This window comes from Pinus tabuliformis, chromosome 6, assembly GCF_031772625.1.
Source record: "Pinus tabuliformis cultivar Carrire ecotype Pingquan chromosome 6, CPIR1, whole genome shotgun sequence".
In the NCBI taxonomy this organism is placed as follows: domain Eukaryota; kingdom Viridiplantae; phylum Streptophyta; class Pinopsida; order Pinales; family Pinaceae; genus Pinus; species Pinus tabuliformis.
Window position 1 is genome coordinate 1,756,038,383 of NC_142292.1, and position 22,196 is coordinate 1,756,060,578.

The 22,196-nt window shown below is 41.2% G+C and overlaps 1 protein-coding gene across 1 annotated transcript in view; it reads right to left on the minus strand.

Annotated features, from left to right (window-relative positions):
• LOC149265954 (protein SUPPRESSOR OF GENE SILENCING 3 homolog) overlaps nt 1–22,196 on the minus strand; it is an 84,706-nt gene that overhangs the window by 30,275 nt on the left and 32,235 nt on the right. Inside the window, exons 2-4 of the mRNA XM_089429891.1 lie at nt 19,918–20,212; nt 19,368–19,612; nt 18,671–18,873 (exon numbers count right to left, since the gene is read on the minus strand). Of these exons, the coding sequence (XP_089286017.1) occupies nt 18,671–18,873; nt 19,368–19,612; nt 19,918–20,212 (743 nt within the window). The remainder of the gene's footprint in view (nt 1–18,670; nt 18,874–19,367; nt 19,613–19,917; nt 20,213–22,196) is intronic.

The following is a 22,196-nucleotide window of genomic DNA, read 5'->3' on the forward strand; positions in this document are numbered from 1 at the left end:
AGATTTGGTGCTTTTTTAGGCTCACAGGCCTATGCGCCGCGCGCTTTGCCCAGTGCGTCGCGCCAGTGTAATGTTAACACTGTGGCCGGGCTCCCAGTGCGCCGCGCGCCCTGAGTGCGCCACGCCACATTGTGTGTGCGCCGCGCGCGGTCAAACGACACAATTTTTGCTTGAAAAACAGGGGAGGGGGTTTTAAGGAGTTTTCTAGGGGGTTTGCTTGGGAATATGATGGAATGGAGGTGGAAATGATGAGGAATGAGGGGACAAGGGGAGGGGAGCAAAACCTCGGTGCTCATCATCACTTTTTGCGACCCCATCAACCATTTTTCTTGTTGCTTTTTCCATGGAAAGCCATTGTGCTTTTGGATACCTTTCAAACATCTTACAAACAACTAAACATTGACCAAATTGATGGAGGAGAGGTGTCATAAAGCCTACCTCGTGATTTGATAGCTTTCACAAAGATTTGAAACGGTTTGGCATTGTTTTTGAGCTGCTGGACTGTGTGCGCCGCGCGCAATTCCCAGTGCACCGCGCGCCTTATATGCGTCGCGCCCTTGCAAATTTTCCACTGCGGGCTGGCTGCCAGTGCGTCACACGCTGTGTGTGCGCCGCGCTCCCTGGTGTATGCGTCGCGCTCCTTGAAACCGGCTCCCACTCACTCAAATTCTCACAATATCAACGTCACACCTTTGCAAATGTATTCTCCAAGTCATGCAAGAGCTCAATACCATTTGATTTGGGCAAAAACAAGTAGATATAGGCTTGGAGGAGATGGATTTGATTTTTGTCTCTTTGAAAACCCACTTTCTAATGTTTTAGTTTTGCACTTTTCATTGACTTTTAAAACACTCTGTTTTTCCTTTTTCTTCGAAATTTGGGCTCAAATAATGAAATTTTCGGCATTTGCTTGCAGGGACTGTATGACAGGGCACCTGGCTTTGAAATCCATGACTGCATTTGAAAATGTCAACCGGCGATTTTTGGAAAATTTTGTCATAGTTGACCTTGTTTGACTTTTCTTCAAAACAGAGTTTTGAAGAAGAGTCGATGTCTCTTCAGGCGATGATGAAGCTTTCTGAACCATAGTTGTATAAGGTCTCCCTCTGGCCTGCATGGCTTGTTTCTGGACATGTTTTTCAGAGACCAAACTGATGAATTTCTAGACCCAAACCATAAAAAATGACTCTGTCCTGAAATAGGACCAGACCTTGACTATCATGAATTCCATTGATTTTGGACCAAGACCTGAATCAGCAGAGGCCAGACATGAGGGAAAATGAGTAGCATGACTTTCTCCGTCAGATCATGACATGTCCCTAGCGAAATGCAGCTGAGTGGATGAAGCGGGACACCTAAAATTGAAATGCACAAAGAGCTTTGATCTCTGACGGAGGGCTGACCAGACCGACTCTAACACACCAGTTGTCGTCAGAATAATAATAATAATAAATAAATAAATAAATTCTACAACATAGTTGATTTTAAATCAACAATATTTCCTTCATCCAGACTCCGATTTGGCCGATTTTTTTTTTTTATTTTGGTATTTTTTCGCAAGGAATCCAGATATGTTATTTGTTTTTGTAAATATTGTACCAAATGTTTGAAATCTGATCTGCAAACTCGTTGCCCAAAAAAAAAAAAAATCTGCAAAAAAATGGAAAAAAAAATAAAATTCTTCCTACTTGGCCCAAGAAAGTGCTCTGTGGAGTCGCAGCACGTACCTGAAGTTTGTTGAATATTGCTGCAAAAATTTGAAACTGAAATATGCATGAAACCCTCATTCCCATCGAATCATAACCTGCTCTGAAACCACTGATCCAGATCTTGGGGAGAGGCCCCCAAGATCTAAAAGATTGAAATGGATCTTATGGGGGAGGCCCACAAGATCTGAAGAAATGCAATGCTAGAAAGAAAATAACAGAACACACAGTAAATAAAATCACAAAGAAACTTTTTATTAAAACCGATAATAACTATAAAGGCTACATTGTGGCAGACCATCTGTCCTTTTACAAAATGTCGCTTGTTACTTATAGTATTTTTCAGTTACAATACCACGGGTCAATTCCATGGGTGAATGAATACTATGGGTGAATCTCATAACACCACAAGTCAATTCCATGGGTGAATGAATACCATTGGTGGATGTCACAATACCATGGGTTCATTCCATGGGTGAATGAATACCATGGATGGATGTCACAATATCATGGGTCAATTCCATGGGCGAATGAATACCATGGGTGGATGTCACTTACAATACTATAGGTGGATAAATACCATGAGTGGATGCCACTTACAATACCATGGGTAAATTCCATGGGTGGATGAATAACATGGGTGGGGATGAATACCATGGGTTGATACCATTTTCCATTAGGATCAAGCTTTCCCTTTCCCTCTAGATGTAGATGCCAATGGAGTTGGCAGTGGACTTTGTTGTGCTCTAGACGCTGAAGAACTAGGAGCTACAGGAGGTAGACCACATCCTCTACTGGTGATAGGGGTAGCCTAGGTAAGTTGTGTCACCTCCTCCTCATAAAAAAATTGGAGAGAATTAAACAAATAAATACAATCAACAAAAAAAAAAAAAAAAAACGCGATTTTTTGAGAAAAAAATAGCGTAAAAATCGGGCGATAATATCGCCAAACTCAAAAAATCGCGATTTGCCGATAATATCGCGATTTTCGCAACACTGAGTTAGATACATGATTACAAGATAGTTTCAATTGGAGACTTATAAGTTGTAGAAAACATAATCCATTAAGATTATGGTATTTGTATTGTTCACTTGAGAATGAAAATGAAGAGCCACAAGTGAATATGAATTGTCATCGAGAGTCCAAGAGACCTCTAAAAAGATAAATCCAAAGGACATAGCTTATATACTTATATGTTGTATGATGTATCATACTAATGAAATGCATCACACATTTATATCACACTTATCTCCATCTGTGTGTTCTAACAATGATACCAGAGCCACAAATGTGTGGTTGAGGTACCATGAGTTTGCAGCTTTCATTGATCTGGGCGCTCCTCCTTATGCAACTTGGGATTTCTCTCCTCTCAGTAAAACCCTCTTGGAGCTCAGTGCACTCGTCTTGTGTACCCACTTTGCTCACATACTTGTTCATCTCTTTCAATGCCAATTTTCTCTACTTAAGCATCTAATCTCTCAACTCGCAAGCTAGACTTATTCCCAGCGAGTTTCTTGCCTTAACTCTGTTAAAATTGGCAAATAGGGCCAAACTCCATGTGGGTCACCTTATGGCCGCTGATATTTTTCTTGGATCCCTCTCATCGAGAGGTGTAGGATTGATCTAAAAATCATCTGATTCCGATAAGTATTCATGGAATTATGAATTTATTTGTGTTATAAAACAATTCGTCAAGGTTGGCCAACAATTAAATAACACCCACATGTGCTCAACGTTTTAGTATAAATAGAGGTGCCTTGAAACTCATTTGGACACACTCACTTGGGATCTCTTCCTCTCTACTTGTCTTTTGTTTTTGGTGAGAGGGGAGATCCTAAGGGATAACGTTGCCCTAATGGAAAAAGGTTCTACGCTATCTAGAGGGAGTGCCCTAGGCTCTACGCTACCCTAATGAAGAAGCCCTAGATGCAAGAGGAAAGGGAGATCTAGCACGGTGAAGGAGGCCTAACAGCAGACCCTAACGCAGTCCTATCATGCCCTAATCTATACGTTGTTCTGGAAGGGTTTGAGACAGCCCTTAGACACAACAAAAGGGATACACTAACAACAATAAGGAGGCTCCCATTCGCTACCCTAACCTGCCGTCATACGTTGTCCAAAGGAGCCCTTATACGCTGCCCTAATCTGTTGTCATAAGGAGGCCTTAAGTATGCCCTAACCGCAGATCTAAGGTAGGGTTACAACTGAGTTAAATGTGCCCTAGCCGTTGATCTAAATGGAGACTTAGCCGCAGATGAAGGAGAGCTCTAATAGCCGTTAAGGGAGAGGTCTAGCCACAATTAAAGGAGGCCTAATTCCTCAGTAAAGAGAGGCCAGATCCACAGCAAATGAGGAGACCTATACACAGCTAGGAGAGGAGGCCTAATCTACAGTCAAGAGGAGCTCCTATACATTATCAAAGGGTCCTAATCTGCCATCAAGCATAGCCAAGATCTACAGCAGAAATGTAAGTGTGTTGTAGGTGACAGCATGGAAATATGTGTTGTAGGTGTTACAGTGGCACAGCAATATAGCTGTACATGATCAAATAGGACAGCTGCAAGCATGATGACACATGGGAGAGCTATAAGCATGGTGAAGCATGGACAACTGCAAGCATGGTGAAGCATGGACAGCAACGACATGGTAAAGCATGGACAGCAGCAAGCATAATGCTGCAAGTACATTGGGACAGCAAAATATAGTACTTTGTGTAGCAAGTACACAAAGCAGTAATGGTGCAGCAAGTACATGGGTGACAACATGGTGCAACTATGGCACTAGGTACAACAGTGCCAAACACTCGGACAATAGTGCAACATGTTGCCGCACAGTGAAGTGCAGCATGGTGACGAGACGCAGCACAATGATAGGTGAAGGAGTCATCTTGGAGAATCAGTTGAAGCAGCTTGTCTTCAATTCATCTAATGTATCATCTTCTTAGAGATGATCTATGCTTTTATCTATCATGTTGGGGTTTGTCCCTGGCTAGCGCCACATCTAGTGTCCTCTTGTCTTGACTTGTCTTTTGCGATTTATGTTTATGTTCTATCTGCAGTTTACTTTAACGCTGATGTGATTGCTAATCTGGAAAAGATATTGAGCTAGCTATGAAAATTGAAATAAATTGCTCTAGGCATAGAACATAATTAAAATTAACATGGTATCAAAGCTAAGGTGAAGGCAATGCCCAAGCAAGAGTAAAAGAGCAATCACCGAAGACAGTTGGGTAAGGACGAAAGGATCAATGGATTCCTCATCCCTCTTCAAATTCACCAAGGGTGAAATCGAAGCAAATAACATTATCAGAATGGCGTAGCGGAAGTTTATGATGGCCTACCTAAAGATCACTTCATTAGGAAGTCCGGATCTAAGGGTGGAAGGAAAGGCAGATGACTTATTCGGCCATTATGCGAAGGAGTGTCCGAATGGCAGGGACACATCACTTTGATGATGATAACAATCATTCTAGGGACATCTTCAAAGATCAAAGGAATGACAGATAACGGCCGACTCTTCAGAGAAAGCAAGGAACCCCAGGTATGAAGAATCAAATGTCGTTTCTGATAAGATAAAGAAGCATTATCTTGTATTGGCCCTTTCCTTCAGATTCTTTGGGAATCTGGCCTATTGATTGTAGTGCTTCAATGCACTCCATCGGATAGAAGGGTGCTCTCTCTAAACTGATAGAGATGGAAACAATCGTGGGATTATACTTGGAGCCGATGCCACCTATCCTAAAAATGGCGTAGGGAATGTTACCCCTCAACTGAATGAGGGTAACTCGATTCATTTACAGAATCTCTTTTATGTACCTGATCGCAAGAAGAACCTGGTGTCCAATTCGGCATTGAAAGTCAAAGGTTACAGGGTAGCATTCATCAATGGAAAGGTACGTGTTTGGAAATAGAATTTTCAAAAATGCTTTTATCTTTGAGTTCAGGGTTGGCAATTTGTATCAAGTTGCAGGATGGTCCATTGGGGACCATGTCAGTTGACAGATCTCATCTATAGCATCGGAGGTCTACTTATGGGGATCTACCCGATGTGAGTCAGATGGTGACTCGGATGCCTGAATTCAATAAGAGCATGAAGGTACATGTCTAAGATGTACCAAAGGAAAATCTTACAAGGGGACCATTCCCCTCATGTAGCAGGTCCACAAGTTTGGAACAACCCAAGGGGTTTGAGATTCATGATCGGGAATCTCATGTGTGCAGGTGGAAGAAAGCCCTCTATGGCTTGAAGCAAAACACCCCGGGTTTGATATGAGAGGATAGTTGTCAGATGAAGCTAAGATTCACTAAGAGTGAAGCCAATCCAAACCTTTGTTTGAAGGTTGTGGATGATAGACCTCTCATACCGGCACCTTCTGAGGACAACCTATTTCTGAAAGGTGCAGACCCTCTCATTTATAGAAGTAAGAGGGAGTTGGATTCCGAATGTGGAATGATAAACTGCAAGCCTGTGACTACCTCAAGGATCTTAACTTTCAGAAGTTATATGGTAGTGATGCCGGACCTGATTTGGGAAATGCCTCTGAGTTTCATAAACTCATTCGCATTGATGTTCTTGGTGAACTTCTGTCCGGACATATGATTTACAGTTAGTATGATGAGCTCATATATGGTTGAGCCTCACTGAATCGGTGCCAAGAATCTTCTGAGATGTCTTTAGGGAACAATCTCTCATGGATTGAGATACACTCCCGGAAATATGAAGCTGCATGATTGTTCGAATGCTAACTACGCAGATAGTGTGGAGGATCTCAAGAGCACTTCTGAGTGTTGATTCTCTTTGGGTTCTGCTCAATACCCTAGATGAGTAGGAAGCAGAATACGGTTGCTTTGAGCACCGCTGAGATTGAATACATAGCTACGAGTATGACCTCGTGTGAAGCTTCCTGGTTACGGGAGCTCTTCAGTGAGTTGTTTGTACACATGATGGATACCACCGTGATCTTCTGTGTCAACTAGGGGGGATTCGATTGTTGAAGAATCCTGTATTCTATAATTGCTCCAGCAAATAGACATTAGATACTACCTTGTCTAGGATATGGTACGTCAATGAGCAAGGAGGCTCCATCATATTGAGACTGATGTACAGGTCGCAGACATTTTTTCGAATCCCCGGGGAAAGGTCAAATCTGTGACTTTCCCGAACGACTTGGAGTCGTTGAGAGACCTTCTTATAAGGGTCTTGCATATTGCATGCATTGAGGTTTGGGAGCTCTAGGAGCTCTAGGGGGCTTGGGGTACTTACTGGAGCAACACACAACCATAGGGCGACTCACCCTCCCCTAATGGTGCACTATGTACAGGGTGAATGGCTCAGCCTTCCCCTGTGATACCCCGAGGCGACTTTGGGACAGGATGATTAGTTCTCCTATCGAGGCATCCTACCCATGCAGTCTGGGACTCATGGGAAGTACCTCTCATCTGATCAATGAGCAGGGAAATGGGGTTAGGGACCATAGTAGTATTATCGATGGACGCATCGTTGTATCTACCGTACTCCCTATGCTAGGATGACCTCCATTGATCTGGGATCAGTATGAGTGGTTTGAGACACTCTCTTGTGATATTGATTTGGGATTCAGTAAGAGTGGTATGACACACTCTCTTCATATGGAACTGACTTCGGGTCAGTAAGAATGGTATGAGACATTCTCGATCAATTCTTCTTCTTCATGGTTCAGCAGAGCAGTGTAGGGCACTGATGGCAGAGATAGTACAATCAGACATATGGATCAGTGGACGGAGTTCTCCCTAATTGAGAGGGAGTGTTAAAATTGGCAACTACGGCCAAACTCCATGTGCGTCATCTTATTTATGGCCACTGATATTTTTCTTGGATCCCTCTCATCGGGAGGTGTAGGATTGATCTAAAGATCATCTGATTCCGATAGGTATTCATGGAGTTATGAATTTATTTATGTTATAAGAAAATTCGTCATGGTCGGCCAGCAACTAAATAACACCCACATGTGCTCAACGTTTTAGTATAAATAGAGGTGCCTTGAAAGTCATTTGGACACACTCACTTGGGATCTCTCTCTCTACTTGTCTTTGGGTTTCGGTGAGAAGGGAGATCCTAAGGGATAACGTTGCCCTAATGGAGAAAGGTTCTACACTATCTAGAGAGTGCCCTAGGCTCTACGCTGCCTAATGAAGAAGCCCTAGACGCAGGAGGAAAGGGAGATCTAGCACGATGAAAGAGGCCTAATAGCAAACCCTAACGCAATCCTATCATGCCCTAATCTATACACTGTTCTGGAAGGGTTTAAGATAGCCCTTAGACGTAGCAAAAGGGATACCCTAACAGCAATAAGGAGGCTCCCATTCGCTACCCTAACCTGCCCTCATACGCTGTCCAAAGGATCCCTTATACGCTGCCCTAATCCGCTGTCATAAGGAGGCCTTAAGTATGCCCAAGTTGCAGATCTAAGGTAGGGTTACAACTAAGTTAAATGTGTCGTAGCCGCAGATCTAAATGGAGACTTAGTCGCAGATGAAGGAGAGCTCTAGCAGTTGTTAAGGGAAAGGTCTGGCTACAGTTAAAGGAGGCCTAAATCCGCAGTAAAGAGAGGCCAGATCCACAGCAAATGAGAAGACCTATACACAGCTAGGAGAGGAGGCCTAATCTACAATCAAGAGGAGCTCCTATACGTTATCAAAGTTAAGTCTTAATTTGTCATAGCCAAGATCTGCAGCAGAAATCTAAGTGTGTTGTAGGTGACAACATGGAAATATGTGTTGTAGGTGTTACAGTGAGACAACAGTATAGTTGTACATGATCAAATAGGACAGCTGCAAGCATGATGACACATGGGACAGTTGTAAGCATGGTGAAGCATGGACAGCTGCAAGCATGGTGAAGCATGGACAGCAGCAACATGGTAAAGCATGGACAACAACAAGCATAGTGCTGCAAGTACATTGGGACAACAATATAGTACTTGGTGCAGCAAGTACACAAAGCAGCAATGGTGCAGCAAGCACATGGGTGACAGCATGGTGCAACAGTGGCACAAGGTACAACAGTGCCAAACACTGGGACAGTAGTGCAACATGGTGCAGCACGGTGAGGTGCAGCATGATGACGAGATGCAGCACAATGATAGGTGAAGGAGTCACCTTGGAGAATCAGTTGAAGCAGCTTGTCTTCAACTGATCTCATGTATCATCTTCTTAGAGATTATCTATGCTCTTATCTAGATAAGTCAAAGTGTTGACTTTTGTTGTAAATGTACTCTCTCTCTCTCTCTCTCTCTCTCTCTCTCTCTCTGTTGAACTATTGAAGAACATATAAGAATAATTGATCAAGGGTTTCCCCACATTGGGGTTTTGTCCCTGGCTAGCGCCACATCTTGTGTCCTCTTGTCTTGGCTTGTCTTCTGCGATTTATGTTTATGTTCTATTTGCGATTTACTTTAATGTTGATGTGATTGCTAATCTGGAAAAGATATTGAGCTAAATGTGAAAATTGAAATAACTCTAAGCATAGAACATACCTAAAATTAACAGACTCTCATCCTTTGTGTCCTATGTAAGGGTTCCAGCGGGATGACATTGAAATCCGTTTTCAATAAACCATCCAATCAACAAATGGACACACAACAACCAGAGCTTGAAAATGTCAATTTTCAAGGAAAGCAGATCTATAGTTAACGATAATGCCATTCTTTGGCCTCCATTCTAGTGCAAACTCCAAATATGAGGTGACGAGGTTTACACTGTGGACTCCCATTCTTATATAGGCACGAGGCTATAGTTCATGTCGAGAAAGTGTGGCCATGGCACACTTTTGAGGCCATGGTGAATATTCCTAGCCTATCATTGTACTATGCATGGGTTCTTCTCTGGGAGCAAAAATAACATTTTCTTTTGAAAATCCATTGGATATTTCATACAAAATTTGGTCAACAATAGCCCTTAGAGATATTTAATTTCTTCACAATCACATGGGCTTTGGTTGAAGCTATGGCGAAGGTTCACCTCCACACAATTCCAAATCCTAGGGTTTATAAATGAAGGTGTACTATGCTCAAACATGCATCCACATGAAGTTAGACCATGCCTATTGATCTTGGTGAAATTCAATGAAAAAAATGTTATTTGATTTATGTCCACTTACAGTGAGATCAATCATCATTGAATACTAGGACTTAGTGATTAAAATGACATTTTGCCTCATCCTTCTCCTAGTTCTAGCCAATTAATAGGCCATAATAATCTTGCTCTATTTTCTATATTGTTCGCTCTATTTGACTCTTGAGGACGCTCTTGCTCAATCTATTAAGCGCATCTTTCAAAGTCTCCATCAATTTTGTTGATTGACATTGAATCTTAAAGGCAATTATTTAGTTATCTTGATCTAAAGCATCATCAAGCTAGTAATCAAAGGACTCAAAGTATCGACGACACATTCAATCTTAAAGATCAATTCAACTTCAAAATCATAATGGTAATTGTGATAGCCTCTTTGTAAATTTACTTGTTGATTCGCATTGTAAATGGGTGCATTTTCAGTAAAAGCCAATACCTTCCATTTGTTGAATTAATGGCTCAAATTGATGAACTACTACAATTACTAAATACTTTAGTATTCTCTACTATCAACAATATGGTCAAAATCAACAAAACAACTCTCGTTAATGTTCTAATCTATTTACAAAATTCATGTGACAAAATCAAATTTCTCAACTTGAATCACAAGTCCAACAAGATGTAATACAACAAAAGAATCAACATTATGAACTGGTTCTAGTTCAAAACAACTCTCATTTTGAATTTGAGAATGATTCATTTTAGTAATCAAATCAGTTGCGCCACTTTAGAAGCAATGATTTTTTTTATAGAGAAAGTTCCACTTGCACTTTCCAAGCCCATCATCAGACCTTGGGAAGAAATCATCAACAACGAGCATAGAACAGGTCTTAGATAAAAAAAAAGGAAGTGGCCTTTGACCTTCCAGATTATTAAAAACCAATCTAGTTCTAGAGTGTTGGATTCCTTCACGAAAATTCATCTGCACTTGCTCCAATTCAAGATCATATTCCTAAATGCCAACATTGTCATCAAGTTGGCCACATGGAGGATTAGTGTTGTGATGATCATCCTTGTGAGCATTATGGAAAGCATAAACATCCTTTAGATGATGTTCCAAATGTAAGAAAACTGCAAGAGTAAAGATCCACTATGGGTGGATCACTTCTTGGCAATGGTCATCAATAGTCAAGAAGATATATCAGACATAGCAAAGAATTTATTCTCGAGTATTGACACATCTTGCAATGGAAAGATTTTCGTCTTTTTCCCTTGTACTTGACAGGGGGAGATAATACTAGTGGTTAATCGTTAGGCTTCAAGTTTCAAAGTTCTATCAATCAATCAAAAACAAGTGAGCCCCAACTTGAGGAAAAGTCAAAGTTGAAGCCAAAGCTAGATTCATAGCCATATTTCATGAGCGTGATTTGGTTTGTTATCTTCCTTGAACCACCATTTAGTAGGAGACCTATGGCTTCTGCTAGACAATAGTTTGTAGTCATCTTTAAACCACCATTTGAGAGCACGTCCATTTAGTAGAAGACACCAGTTTCTACTAGCCATTTGGTTTCTGGTCATCATAAAACCACCATATAATTTGTGTCTATCCTTAAACTACCATTGAGTAGAAGACGTTAGCTTCTACTTGCCATTTGGTTTGTGGTCCTCCCAAAACCACCAAATTTAAAGATCGCATTCAGCCATTGGCAGTTGTCCACTTCAATATGTCATCTCTCTAGTTGGACTCACATACACCACTTCGAATTAAGAGGGATGTAGAAAATCCACGGAATTTTGCAACTGCTAATATGAACAATCTGAAAACTACTTTCTTTTCATATAGACACAGAATATCTCTACCAAATTTTGTAGTGCAATAGGAACAAAAATAAATACACAATCACACAATAAAAACACATTTTTTCTAGGGACCGCAACTAGGAAAACCCTCTGCTTGTTTGAGAATCTTATTAAAGAAGAATGAGCAATAGATCTCTTACAAAACAACTTTGTTTCAATAGAGAATAAAATCTGATTCCCTATGCTTGTACTAAGCTGAAACACTCCTTGCAAGATCTCTGATCTGCTCCTCGATTTCCTCCTAATTCCTTGCGCATAGGCTGCTCCTAAGTTCTTGCGCAATTCCGAAGGAAATTCCTCTCTCCAATATGTTGATTTGTGGTAGCATCAGATGTGCTCTAGCCATGAAAATTAGTGGAGAGGCTAAAGCACATGATATCTCCAAGCCCCAGAAATGGTTTCGACAAATTCCACCCAGTTAGAGAGAGATTAAAATAATTAATATTTTTAATGGAGTTCCTAAGTCTAAATTTAGGAAAATTAAAATATTAATGGGTATTAATATAAAACTGGGTGAGAATGTTCTAAATGACATGGATCAAGCCAAATCTAGTCTTAGTCGTTGATTAGAGACTTAATCTCAACCGTTGAAGACTCAACAGAAAAAGTATAAGAGGAGGCTTGAGGGTCAGTTGGAGATACACCAAGATTGATCAGTTAGTTCGACTTTGTGGAGCGGGGTTTGCTAAGAAAATTCGAACAAGTGATCTGAGTTGCAGCGAGGGGCAGTGAGTACATAGCAGAGAGGCAGAGATAGTGCCAGCATAGTGATTGAGGAGGCTACGCAGAGGCAGTAGGTGCCACGCAAAGGCAGTGAGACTGCGCAGAGGCTGAGGGACCTGCATGGGTGACGCAGAAGGCCAGAGAGCTAACACAGAGAGGCAGAGGGCTAACGCAAGGGTTTCCAGAGCTACGCAGATGCTAGTTGGGCTGACGCATAGCCTTGGAGAAGCGCTGGAAGGATTTTCGTGGGGCAGACTTGCTGAATATTTGTCTCCAAGAAGGGGTATCACTGCCAGGTAGAAATCTCTGTTGGGTGAGCCAGTTTGGCACCCTAGTTATACTCAAGAAAACTACTTAATAATAAAAACCTCAAAACTGTTGCACCGATTTTCCCAAGTTGGGATTTTCCGGGGACGATTGTCCAAAAATAACGGTGTCCCTTGTGTGTTTGTCTCAGTATTTCAGTTGTTGATCTGTATATGAGTTAAGGTTGCATTTGTGTTTATTTCAGTATTTATATTTATAAATAACTTGTAAATAGAATGAACAAGTAGGAGAAATTAAACCAGATAATGCAGTAGGGATTTCTAACGTGTCAAGACTTAGAAATTTCAACATGGTATCAGAGCATGGCAGATCACAGGGGAATTGAAGGCACTAGCAGAAATCGGAAAATTTGCAGCAGAAACAGTTGTCCCGAGAGACAGAGTTGTTCCTAAGCAGAAGGCAGCAGAGAAGGAGTGACGCAGAGGGACTGCGTCATCATTTCAAGCCAGAGAGATGGCCAGCGCAGAGGCAGAGAGAGGCGGAGGAGGCTCATGAAGGGCCACGTCATCCTACTCAGTGAGGTAGGCTTGACGCAGTTGGCTAGAGGAGTGATTCAGCCATTGTCGGGATTGCGCAACGTTGAAAGGCTCAGTTTCTTCAGTTACCGGGGCCTAGGGAGTTGTGGGCAGATTGTGGATTAGGACATAGGTGGGGTGTTGTTGCTGTCGAAGCAAAACAGTACCTAATGGGACAGAACCAAGGTAGAGGGAGTCGCTGCCTTGGCAAATTTCTATCCGAGAAATCCAGATCCAAGTTGTAGTTGCAAAGAGGATTGGAGAGGAGCGGATCGATAATTGGCAAAGAGAACTTCTAGGAGGGAAGTCGAGACTCAGAAGGAGTTTAGGAGAGAACTTCTAGGAGGGAAGTCGAGACTCAGAGGGAGTCCAGAAAAGGAGCGGAGATGGCAATGAACGGACTAAGGTATCAGGACAGGTTGGACAAGACCTCCAACTTTGTCATCTAAAAGGCCAGGATCCTGTCTGTTCTGGATAGACATCGCATCAAGGGCTTCGCCTTGAGAACCGTGGCTATCCCAGTCAACCCAACTGATAATGAAAGGTATGAGGATGCAATGGCGAAGGCAAAGTGCATAATCCTTGATGGGGTCAAGGATCATGTAGTACTGCATATTGCCAAGAAGAACACGACAAAGGAGATGTGGGATACCTTGACGACATTGTATCAGGGCACTTCCGTGCAGAGGAAGATGTTGTTGGAGAATCAGTTGCGGTCGTATCAGATGCAGAAGGGGGAGCAGATAGATCTATACCTCAACAGGTTGCAAGAGATTCGGGACCACACCAGATCAGGAGTTCATGGTAAGGACCGCCCTGAACGCAGTCTCCGAGGATTGGGAGACATTGTCCAAAGCATTTTGGGCAGAGCTGATCTTCCAAGATGGGAAGAGATGTTGGCAGCTCTTCGCCAAGAAGAGATCAGACGATTGACCAAGGCGGGAAGTAGCAGCAAAGGAGTTTGAATCAAGAAAGAGGAGGAGGATGCAGCTCTAGCATCTGCGAGACAACAGGGGAAGAGGAAGAAGAAGGACATCTCCAAGGTGAAGTGCTTCCATTGTGGGGAGCTAGGTCATTATGCAACCCAGTGTCCCAGGAAGAAGAATAAGGGAGAGGCTTTTGACTCCAAGGCAGCTCCGACTAAGGCGAAGAAAGAAGTCAAGACAAATGACAATTGTGCCATGAGTGCTCATGCACCTCTAGAGAAGAGGTGGGGAGACATCGAGTTGTAGTCAGGAGGACTACAGAAGATGAGGGGCAGGATCCTTGAGGTACCCAAACTCTTGGATCATATCTGGCTACGGGAGCCCCGAATGACAGTAGCAAGATGACGGATGTCAGTAGAAGCAAGATGCGATGGAGCAACAAGGCAGTGCTAGAGTGTTGGGGTCTGTAGCAACGCAGTGGGGGTTGCAGCAGTGTGAGATGCAAAGAGGTGTTTGCAGTAGTGCAAGATGCACAATGGAGGTTGCAGCAGTGCGAGATGCAAAGAGGTGTTTGCAGTAGTGCGAGATGCACAGTGGAGGTTGCAGCAGTGCGAGAGGCACAGAGGTGGTTGCAGCAGCACAGAGGCAGCAGAGATAGCACAGGATAGCAGCAAAGGTAGCTTCAGCATCAGGGGGCTTCCAGACTGACAAGGATGTCAGAGTTGGGTAGATAAGTTACTTACTTCTCAATAACTGAGTTGCAATGCAGCAGTTAGCAGTGGTAGTGCTATGGGCAACATGATGCAATATTTGAGAGAGTTGCAGTGCAAATGCAATTTTGGGAGGAATAAGCAACAGCAGCACGGATGCAGAGGGAGCTGCAGTACAGATGTAGCAGTGGCAGTGGCAGAGCCATGGGCAGCAGTACAGGAGGCAGCAGTGCAGTGGATGTTGGGCAGCAGGCCAAGCATCAGCACAAGTACCAGTGTTGGATGATCAATGTGATGTTTAGTGGTGGAGCATTACTAGAGCACATTCCTCGCTAAGAGGGAGTGTTGATTTGTGGTAGCATCGGATGTGCTCTAGCCATGAAAATTGGTGGAGAGGCTAAAGCACACGAGATCTCCAAGACCTAGAAATGGTTTGGGGAAATTCCACCCAATTGGAGAGATATTAAAATAATTAATATTTTTAATGGAGTTCCTAAGTCTAAACTTTGGAAAATTAAAATATTAATGATTATTAATATAAAACTGGGTGAGAATGTTTTGAATGACATGGATCAAGTGAAATCTAATCTTAGCCATTGATTAGAGACTTAATCTCGGTCGTTGAAGACTCAACAGGAAAAGTATAAGAGGAGGCTTGAGGGTCAGTTGGAGATACACCAAGATTGATCAGTCAGTTCGACTTTCTGGAGCGGTTTGCTGAGAAAATTTGAACAATTGATCTGAGTTGCAACGAGGGGCAGTGAGTACATAGCACAGTGATTGAGGAGGCTACGCAGAGGCAGCAAGAGCCACGGAGAGACTGCACAGAGGCACAGGGGCCTGCGTGGGTGACGCAAAAGGCTAGAGAACTAACGAAGAGAGGCAGAGGGCTGACGCAAGGGGTTCCAGAGCTACGCAGAGGCTAGTTGGACTAACGCAAAGCCTTGGAGAAGCGCTGGAAGGATTTTCGTGGGGCAGACTTGCTGAATATCTATCTCCGAGAAGAGGTAAAACTACCAGGTAGAAATCTATGTTGGGTGAGCCAGTTTGGCACCCTAGTTGTACTCAAGAAAATTGCTTAATATAAAACCCTTAGAACTGCTACACCGGTTTTCCCAAGTTGGGTTTTTCCGGGGACGGTTGTCCAAAAATAACGATGTTCCTTGTGTGTTTGTCTCAGTATTTCAGTCGCTGATCTGTATATGAGTTAAGGCTGAATTTGTGTTTATTTCAGTATTTATATTTATAAATAACTTGTTAATGTAATGAACAAGTAGGAGAAATTAAACCAGATAATGCAGTAGGGATTTCTAACGTGTCAGACTTAGAAATTTCAACACAATAATGTGCACAAGCTACTCTTGGCACACTTTTCTCTCACAAGCTCCACACAAACCTATGCAACCTTTTCACAAACCCATGAGCTCTATTGTCTTGTCTCACCAACTCGTGCTCACAAGACAATGATCAAATCTATGCCTTCGTTCCTCCTTTTAAAGGCAATTCGAATGGCTAAAGTTAGCAAGTTGTTATTTCTAGAAAGTCGAACTGGTGATTGAGTGAGTTAAGTGAGTCTAACTGACTCATGTAACTCGATCTGCCCAAATTTAGACTTGGAACTCATGCATGTTGGCTTCCATAGCTAACTCGCACTAGAAGACACTAAACTAAGCCTTCCACTTCAGCCTATTAGTTAACTGCCTCATAACTCGTCTTAACTTTTAGGAACAAATCCTAAATTATAGGAACTCATCCTGATTTGTAGGGACTCGTCCTAAATCTTAGGAATTTGTCCTAACTGATAGGAATTAGCCTCTAACTTATAGGAATTGATTCCTAACTTATAAGAATTCAAGCATGCCAAGAAAGAACTCATTGAGGTCGCTTTGATTAAGGCACAAATCAAGGAACCCTTTCTTGCTATCATTTTCAACAAGGGAAATGTTGGAAACCTATCCCATTAGAGTTATGGTATTCTATACCATTCACTTGAGAAGGAATATGAAGAATCACAACTGGATATGAACAATCATCGAGTCTCCAAGAGACCTCTAAATGAAATGCATCACACATTTATATCATGCTTATCTCCATTTGTGTGTGCTCTAACATAAGTTTGAGCCTGGTCAGATCATTTTCTATATACCAGATTGCTTCACCAGTTTTGTAAGAGGCCCTTGCTAATATTTGCAGTTAGCCTAGCTACGTTTGGATTGACCCTTTGTGCTACACATGTCATCGATAGATCTGTAACATAAGTTTGATCCTGGTCAGATCATTTTCTATATACCAGATTAATTCACCAGCTTTGTATGAGGCCCTTCCTAATAATTGCAGTTAGACTAGCTACTTTTGGATTGACCCTGCGAGCTACCCATGTCATCAATAGATCAACTATGTCGGGTCAAACTGGAAACAAGGTGGTTACCTTAACAACTATATTTGCCCAAGAGTAACTCTAAGATGTTATACTACGTTTGCAGCCTCTGTTTGACCTTTGTAACTTCTTATTCGTAAAATTTTAAATTGTTTTCTCACCTAGGGTCATTGTTGGTTTTAGTATTAGGAATCAGGATGAGGAAGAGCTGGAAGAAATTAAAGAAACAGATATTTATATAGTCAGCCACATTCTCTCAATCATATGCATTTAAAATTTTCAATTTATGATCACAAATACGTATAGATGTGTGTTTTGAAGAGATGGGTTTTCATCCAAACAGATATTTATATAGTCGGCCACATTCTCTCAGTCATGCATTAAAATTTTCAATTTATGATAACAAATTCCTATAGATGTGCGTAAGCATGAGAAGAGATGATTTCTCATCCCGATTCTTGCTTGACCCATTCTCTCTTTTTGTCATTGTAAATGAGTCCATCGACTCAGAACACCTCCATTCGGGGTTTTGCTTAAAGACTTGATGACCAGCATCCAACAGCCGACTGCTGAATCAAATCAAAACTTTTCTCCTTGGGTTTCTTCGTTATAAATTTTTCCTGTCTCACATCAGCATGCATTTGGCAATTTCCCTTGTTTCAGCCGATCTCTGTTTGTTTATTTATATCCTGGTTTTCTGTAAAGCCTAGCAATTTTCTATGCTTCCACCATAACAGAGGTCAACTCATTCACTCGAATCTGTTGTCCACCCATCTTCTCCTGGGGATGCAGATTATATTAAAGGATTGTTATAATACCGTTTAGTTTGCACTAATTCATTTGTCAGGATCTGAGCAGCAGGGCAAAAAACATTATGCAAAGCTCTCTTTCAGTCCAACCAATCTGCTTTAGTATCATTATTGGACATTAGTAAAATTATCCTATCTTATCTCTGAGCACTAACCAGTAACAAGGGGCACTTCAACACTGCCCAGGCCCAGATCAGTGCAATGGTTGCAGGTGTTATTCCAACAGGATCCAGGTTCGAAGTGCCCATCATTGAAGGAAACAGGTTATCTTATTCCTGGGCATATACAGATAATAAATAAGTTGAATTAATTATTTTCTCAAAAGAGAAAATGAATGATGCCAAAACCAAAGAATGATTTGTTTCATTCTGCTACGTTTTGGGTTTTAATGCTCAACTAGTTCACCTTTCAAAGTCTAAGCAGATTGCAACATTATGCAAACCTCTTACAGCACTGATCACTAGGGATGGGCATGTTCTACCCTGCTAATGCAGGCAATGCAAGGTGTCACATCATACTCCAATAGGATGTGGGTTACCTGCTCTAAACTTTAGGAACTGAAGGAAAAACAGCATTCTGTGCATATACTGATAACACATAATAAGTTCTTTCGTTGAAAGAGAATAAATAAAAGTAAAACAAGAGTCCAGAATGGGAGGAAAATTTACTTGATCTGCTGTTCTTGTTGTTCATCATTCATAACTTGTGTAGCCTTTGGGAGCTTGGCAGAGTCAACTTCAAGTTGGCGGCAACGATCTAAGTGTCCTTTTTTGAATTCATCTTGCATATTTTCCAACTCTAATTCTCTATTTGCAATATCTTCATTCAGCTGGTCGATTTGTTGTCTATAACTTTGCTCCAAATAATCCATCTGGTCCGAAATTTTCAATTAGCTCATGAGAACCTCAAAAACCAAAAGATAACTCTGGAATAAAATATACATAGTTGAAATATCTTGGATTTTTTCATTAAATTTACATGTCCAAAGGACAACAACAGAATTATACAGATACTCAATGTGCAAGTACAAGACACTGACTACTATTTTTTTTCTTTTTTCAAACTAGGCTGAGACTAGGCTGGGGCCAGCCCTAATGTTAAATAGAAGAATGATCTGCCCACCTGTGGGATGCTGTCACTGGGATTGTGTGAGGCTCGGTTGAGCCTGGACGCCCGTGAAACAGTTTTTTATCCCCACAGGTATCTCCCACCCTCAACCCCTCCCCTGAGATTTGAACCAGTGACTTGATGGGGATTAAACCCCACACAAACCGACATTGATCTCATGGCTTACTGACTGAACTAATTTAGCATGCTATGTTTCAACTTCCATATGCTCGAGTCTCAAATATCAATTAACCGTACCTCTTTCTTGGATTCCTCGTGTTGCTCTGTAGCCCTCTGTCTAATAATCTTAATTTCTGCATCTTTCATACGCAATTTTGATGCCACTATACTAACTGTCTCTTCTAAAGTTCTACTGTGTTCCTGCTGTTTGGCAACTTTAGTCTTAAACCAAGTCAGCTTTTGATTATCCTCATCCATCTGCTTCATTGGTTCTACAACCATCTTATGATACGATTTCATATCATACTTCAACCTTGCTTTTCCTGCAAGATAATTTTGCACTGTTATAGTAACTCTTCCCATACAAGATAAAAGCTTTACTCGCATCAGACTTTGTGAATCAGAAAGAAGCACCCTCATAATTGCTAGGGATAACACAATTAACTAAAGAATCCTGCTGCACGCATAAGACTTTCCTAGATAATACAGTTATGCTCAATGAGCTGTAATTACGTTAGGATACATCCAGAAATTCGCTGCGCGTTTTACATCAGAAGTAAAAATTAGGCAACCCATCCGCTTGTGATACATGTCATGTAAAACTTCAAACAAAAAAAATAATACAAACCTTTCGAGTGTCTATTAAATATTTCCATCTCTTCTTTTGTTGCCAAGTAACCATATAGTACACGTTTTCCACCCGGCTGAAATAAGATCCGACGTCGCTCCCAATCATCTTTTCCTCTCCCTTCCTTAAAAAACTGCTTCTGTAAGCGCTCTGCTTCCAAGTATCCCATTGCCGATTCCTCAAATATAAGTACACTCATTCCACGGTGTCCTTTCGGGCCATATGCATGTCTTGCTCTCATGGCTTTATATCCTTTAAAATACTCCAGCAATTCTTTATTTCCCATTCCAATCCACTGAAAAAAGGCAATAAACCATAATCAGGAAAGTAAAGCATTCGAGAATAAACAATGCAAGCAGGTTCCACCGTAGCCCAATTGCTGCTACGTTATATGAACAAAGAACTTAACTAATAACATAACAAGAACAATAAAAGAGGGAAAAACCGGGCACACATACAAAAGAAAAGAATGAACGTTATAAGACAACAAGTTCCAGGAAAACGTGTTAGTTGAGTACCCATGAACCCTTCACCATCCTTATTCTGCATACAATGTTGAACCTGTTTACTGTCTTTTTCATCTAAGTAGAGCTACCTCTTGACAAGGTTCGAACTGAATTAGAACAACTAGGAATAAAAATTAGACAAGCAGAGCAAAACTTCAGTGTCCACATTGTGTAGAACTGATGTAAGTAGTAGTTTTTGTATATATTTTCAGGAGTCCATATTTCATATAACGTGGTGAATAAATAATTCAAATGGATATTAAATGTTTTTGGGTGACGTACAACAAGCTAGAGATATACTTGACATTTCCCACAACCGACAGATTGCCTGCTATTTGAAATTTGAATGGTCACGCATTGACTTCAGATTGCCTGCTATTTGAAATTTGAATGGTCACGCATTGACTTTAGATTGCCTGCTATTTGAAATTTGAATGGTCACGCATTGACTTCAGATTGCCTGTGAAGGCCCTGTCAGAAACTTGGTCCTTAAAAAAGACATGATCTATGAAATCAAGGTAGTTAAACTTACAGGACTCAGCTCCCAGAGGGCTTGCTTAAGACATGCGAAAATATTCAGGACATATCAAACCAACCTAAAGAAGAATTCGATTCCACTTCCAGTGCAAACTAATCTCATTATGATTTCCCGTTATCTATTAAAAATATCTTGATTCTAGGGGTATTGATCTCGGCGGAAACTGTCCATGGACCACATCACCGGTGTATAGTTGACCTAAACTTTCAAGCAATGGAGCAAAAATTAGCATTATCCTAAGGCAGTGTTGCTAGAGTTTGAAGTAAGAGCAGAAGCAGAAACCCTGGAGAACCATTTCTAGAAAGAAACCTTGTTGCAAAAAAAATTATATAATATATATTTTATGTTTTTAATGTACATATATTCCAAAACATAAGCAGAATATTAAATGAGTTGAAAAATATCAAAACATACATATCTGTGCTACTTGTAAACGAATATTACATTACATTATTATGAAAATAACACTATCGTCTATAATAAATTAATCAATTAGAACAGCAATCATTCAAGACACATTACACTTGGATCAATCAGCAATTTGCCAATCGAACATTTTACAACAAATAATTATAAGTACATTGCATATGCTCCGACAGCTTTTTGTAAAAGTTGTCACGGAGTGTGAAAGCAAATATTACAGCTATTCGCTGGAACCGCGATGAATAAAACGCATCTTAAATACGGTCATGTCATATATATTTTTGGAATGCCAATCCCGACGATGCCTTTCCGACCCTGGCAAAACCATCTAAGCACCCTTTTTGCAAAATATGTTGTCACCGGGTGTGAAAGCACCCATGTCTACAAATATTATTGCCACTGGGTAGAACCTCGGAGGGTTTAAAAACATCTTTAATTTAAAGCAATGGGGTCATGCCATACATTATTTCATAGTTCCACCAAGTTTCCCGGACGTGCGATGGGGGAGGGGAGACGCACCAAGTTTCTGGGACGTGGGATGGGGAAATGCAGAAGTGGCCTATGTAAAAGCTCCCTAAACGTGCGATGGGGGAGGGGAAACGCACCAAGTTTCTGGGACATGGGATGGGGAAATACAGAAGTGGCCTATGTAAAAGCTCCTTACTAATTTTTAGGAAATGTGGAGAGATTTCGAGGTTTTTAACATAAGGGACCTCTATAAAAATAATAAAATACTAAAAAATTATAAATATATCTTTGAAATTTTATAATTTAACTATCTTTATCATTATAAAACACTTACATCAAGGAAT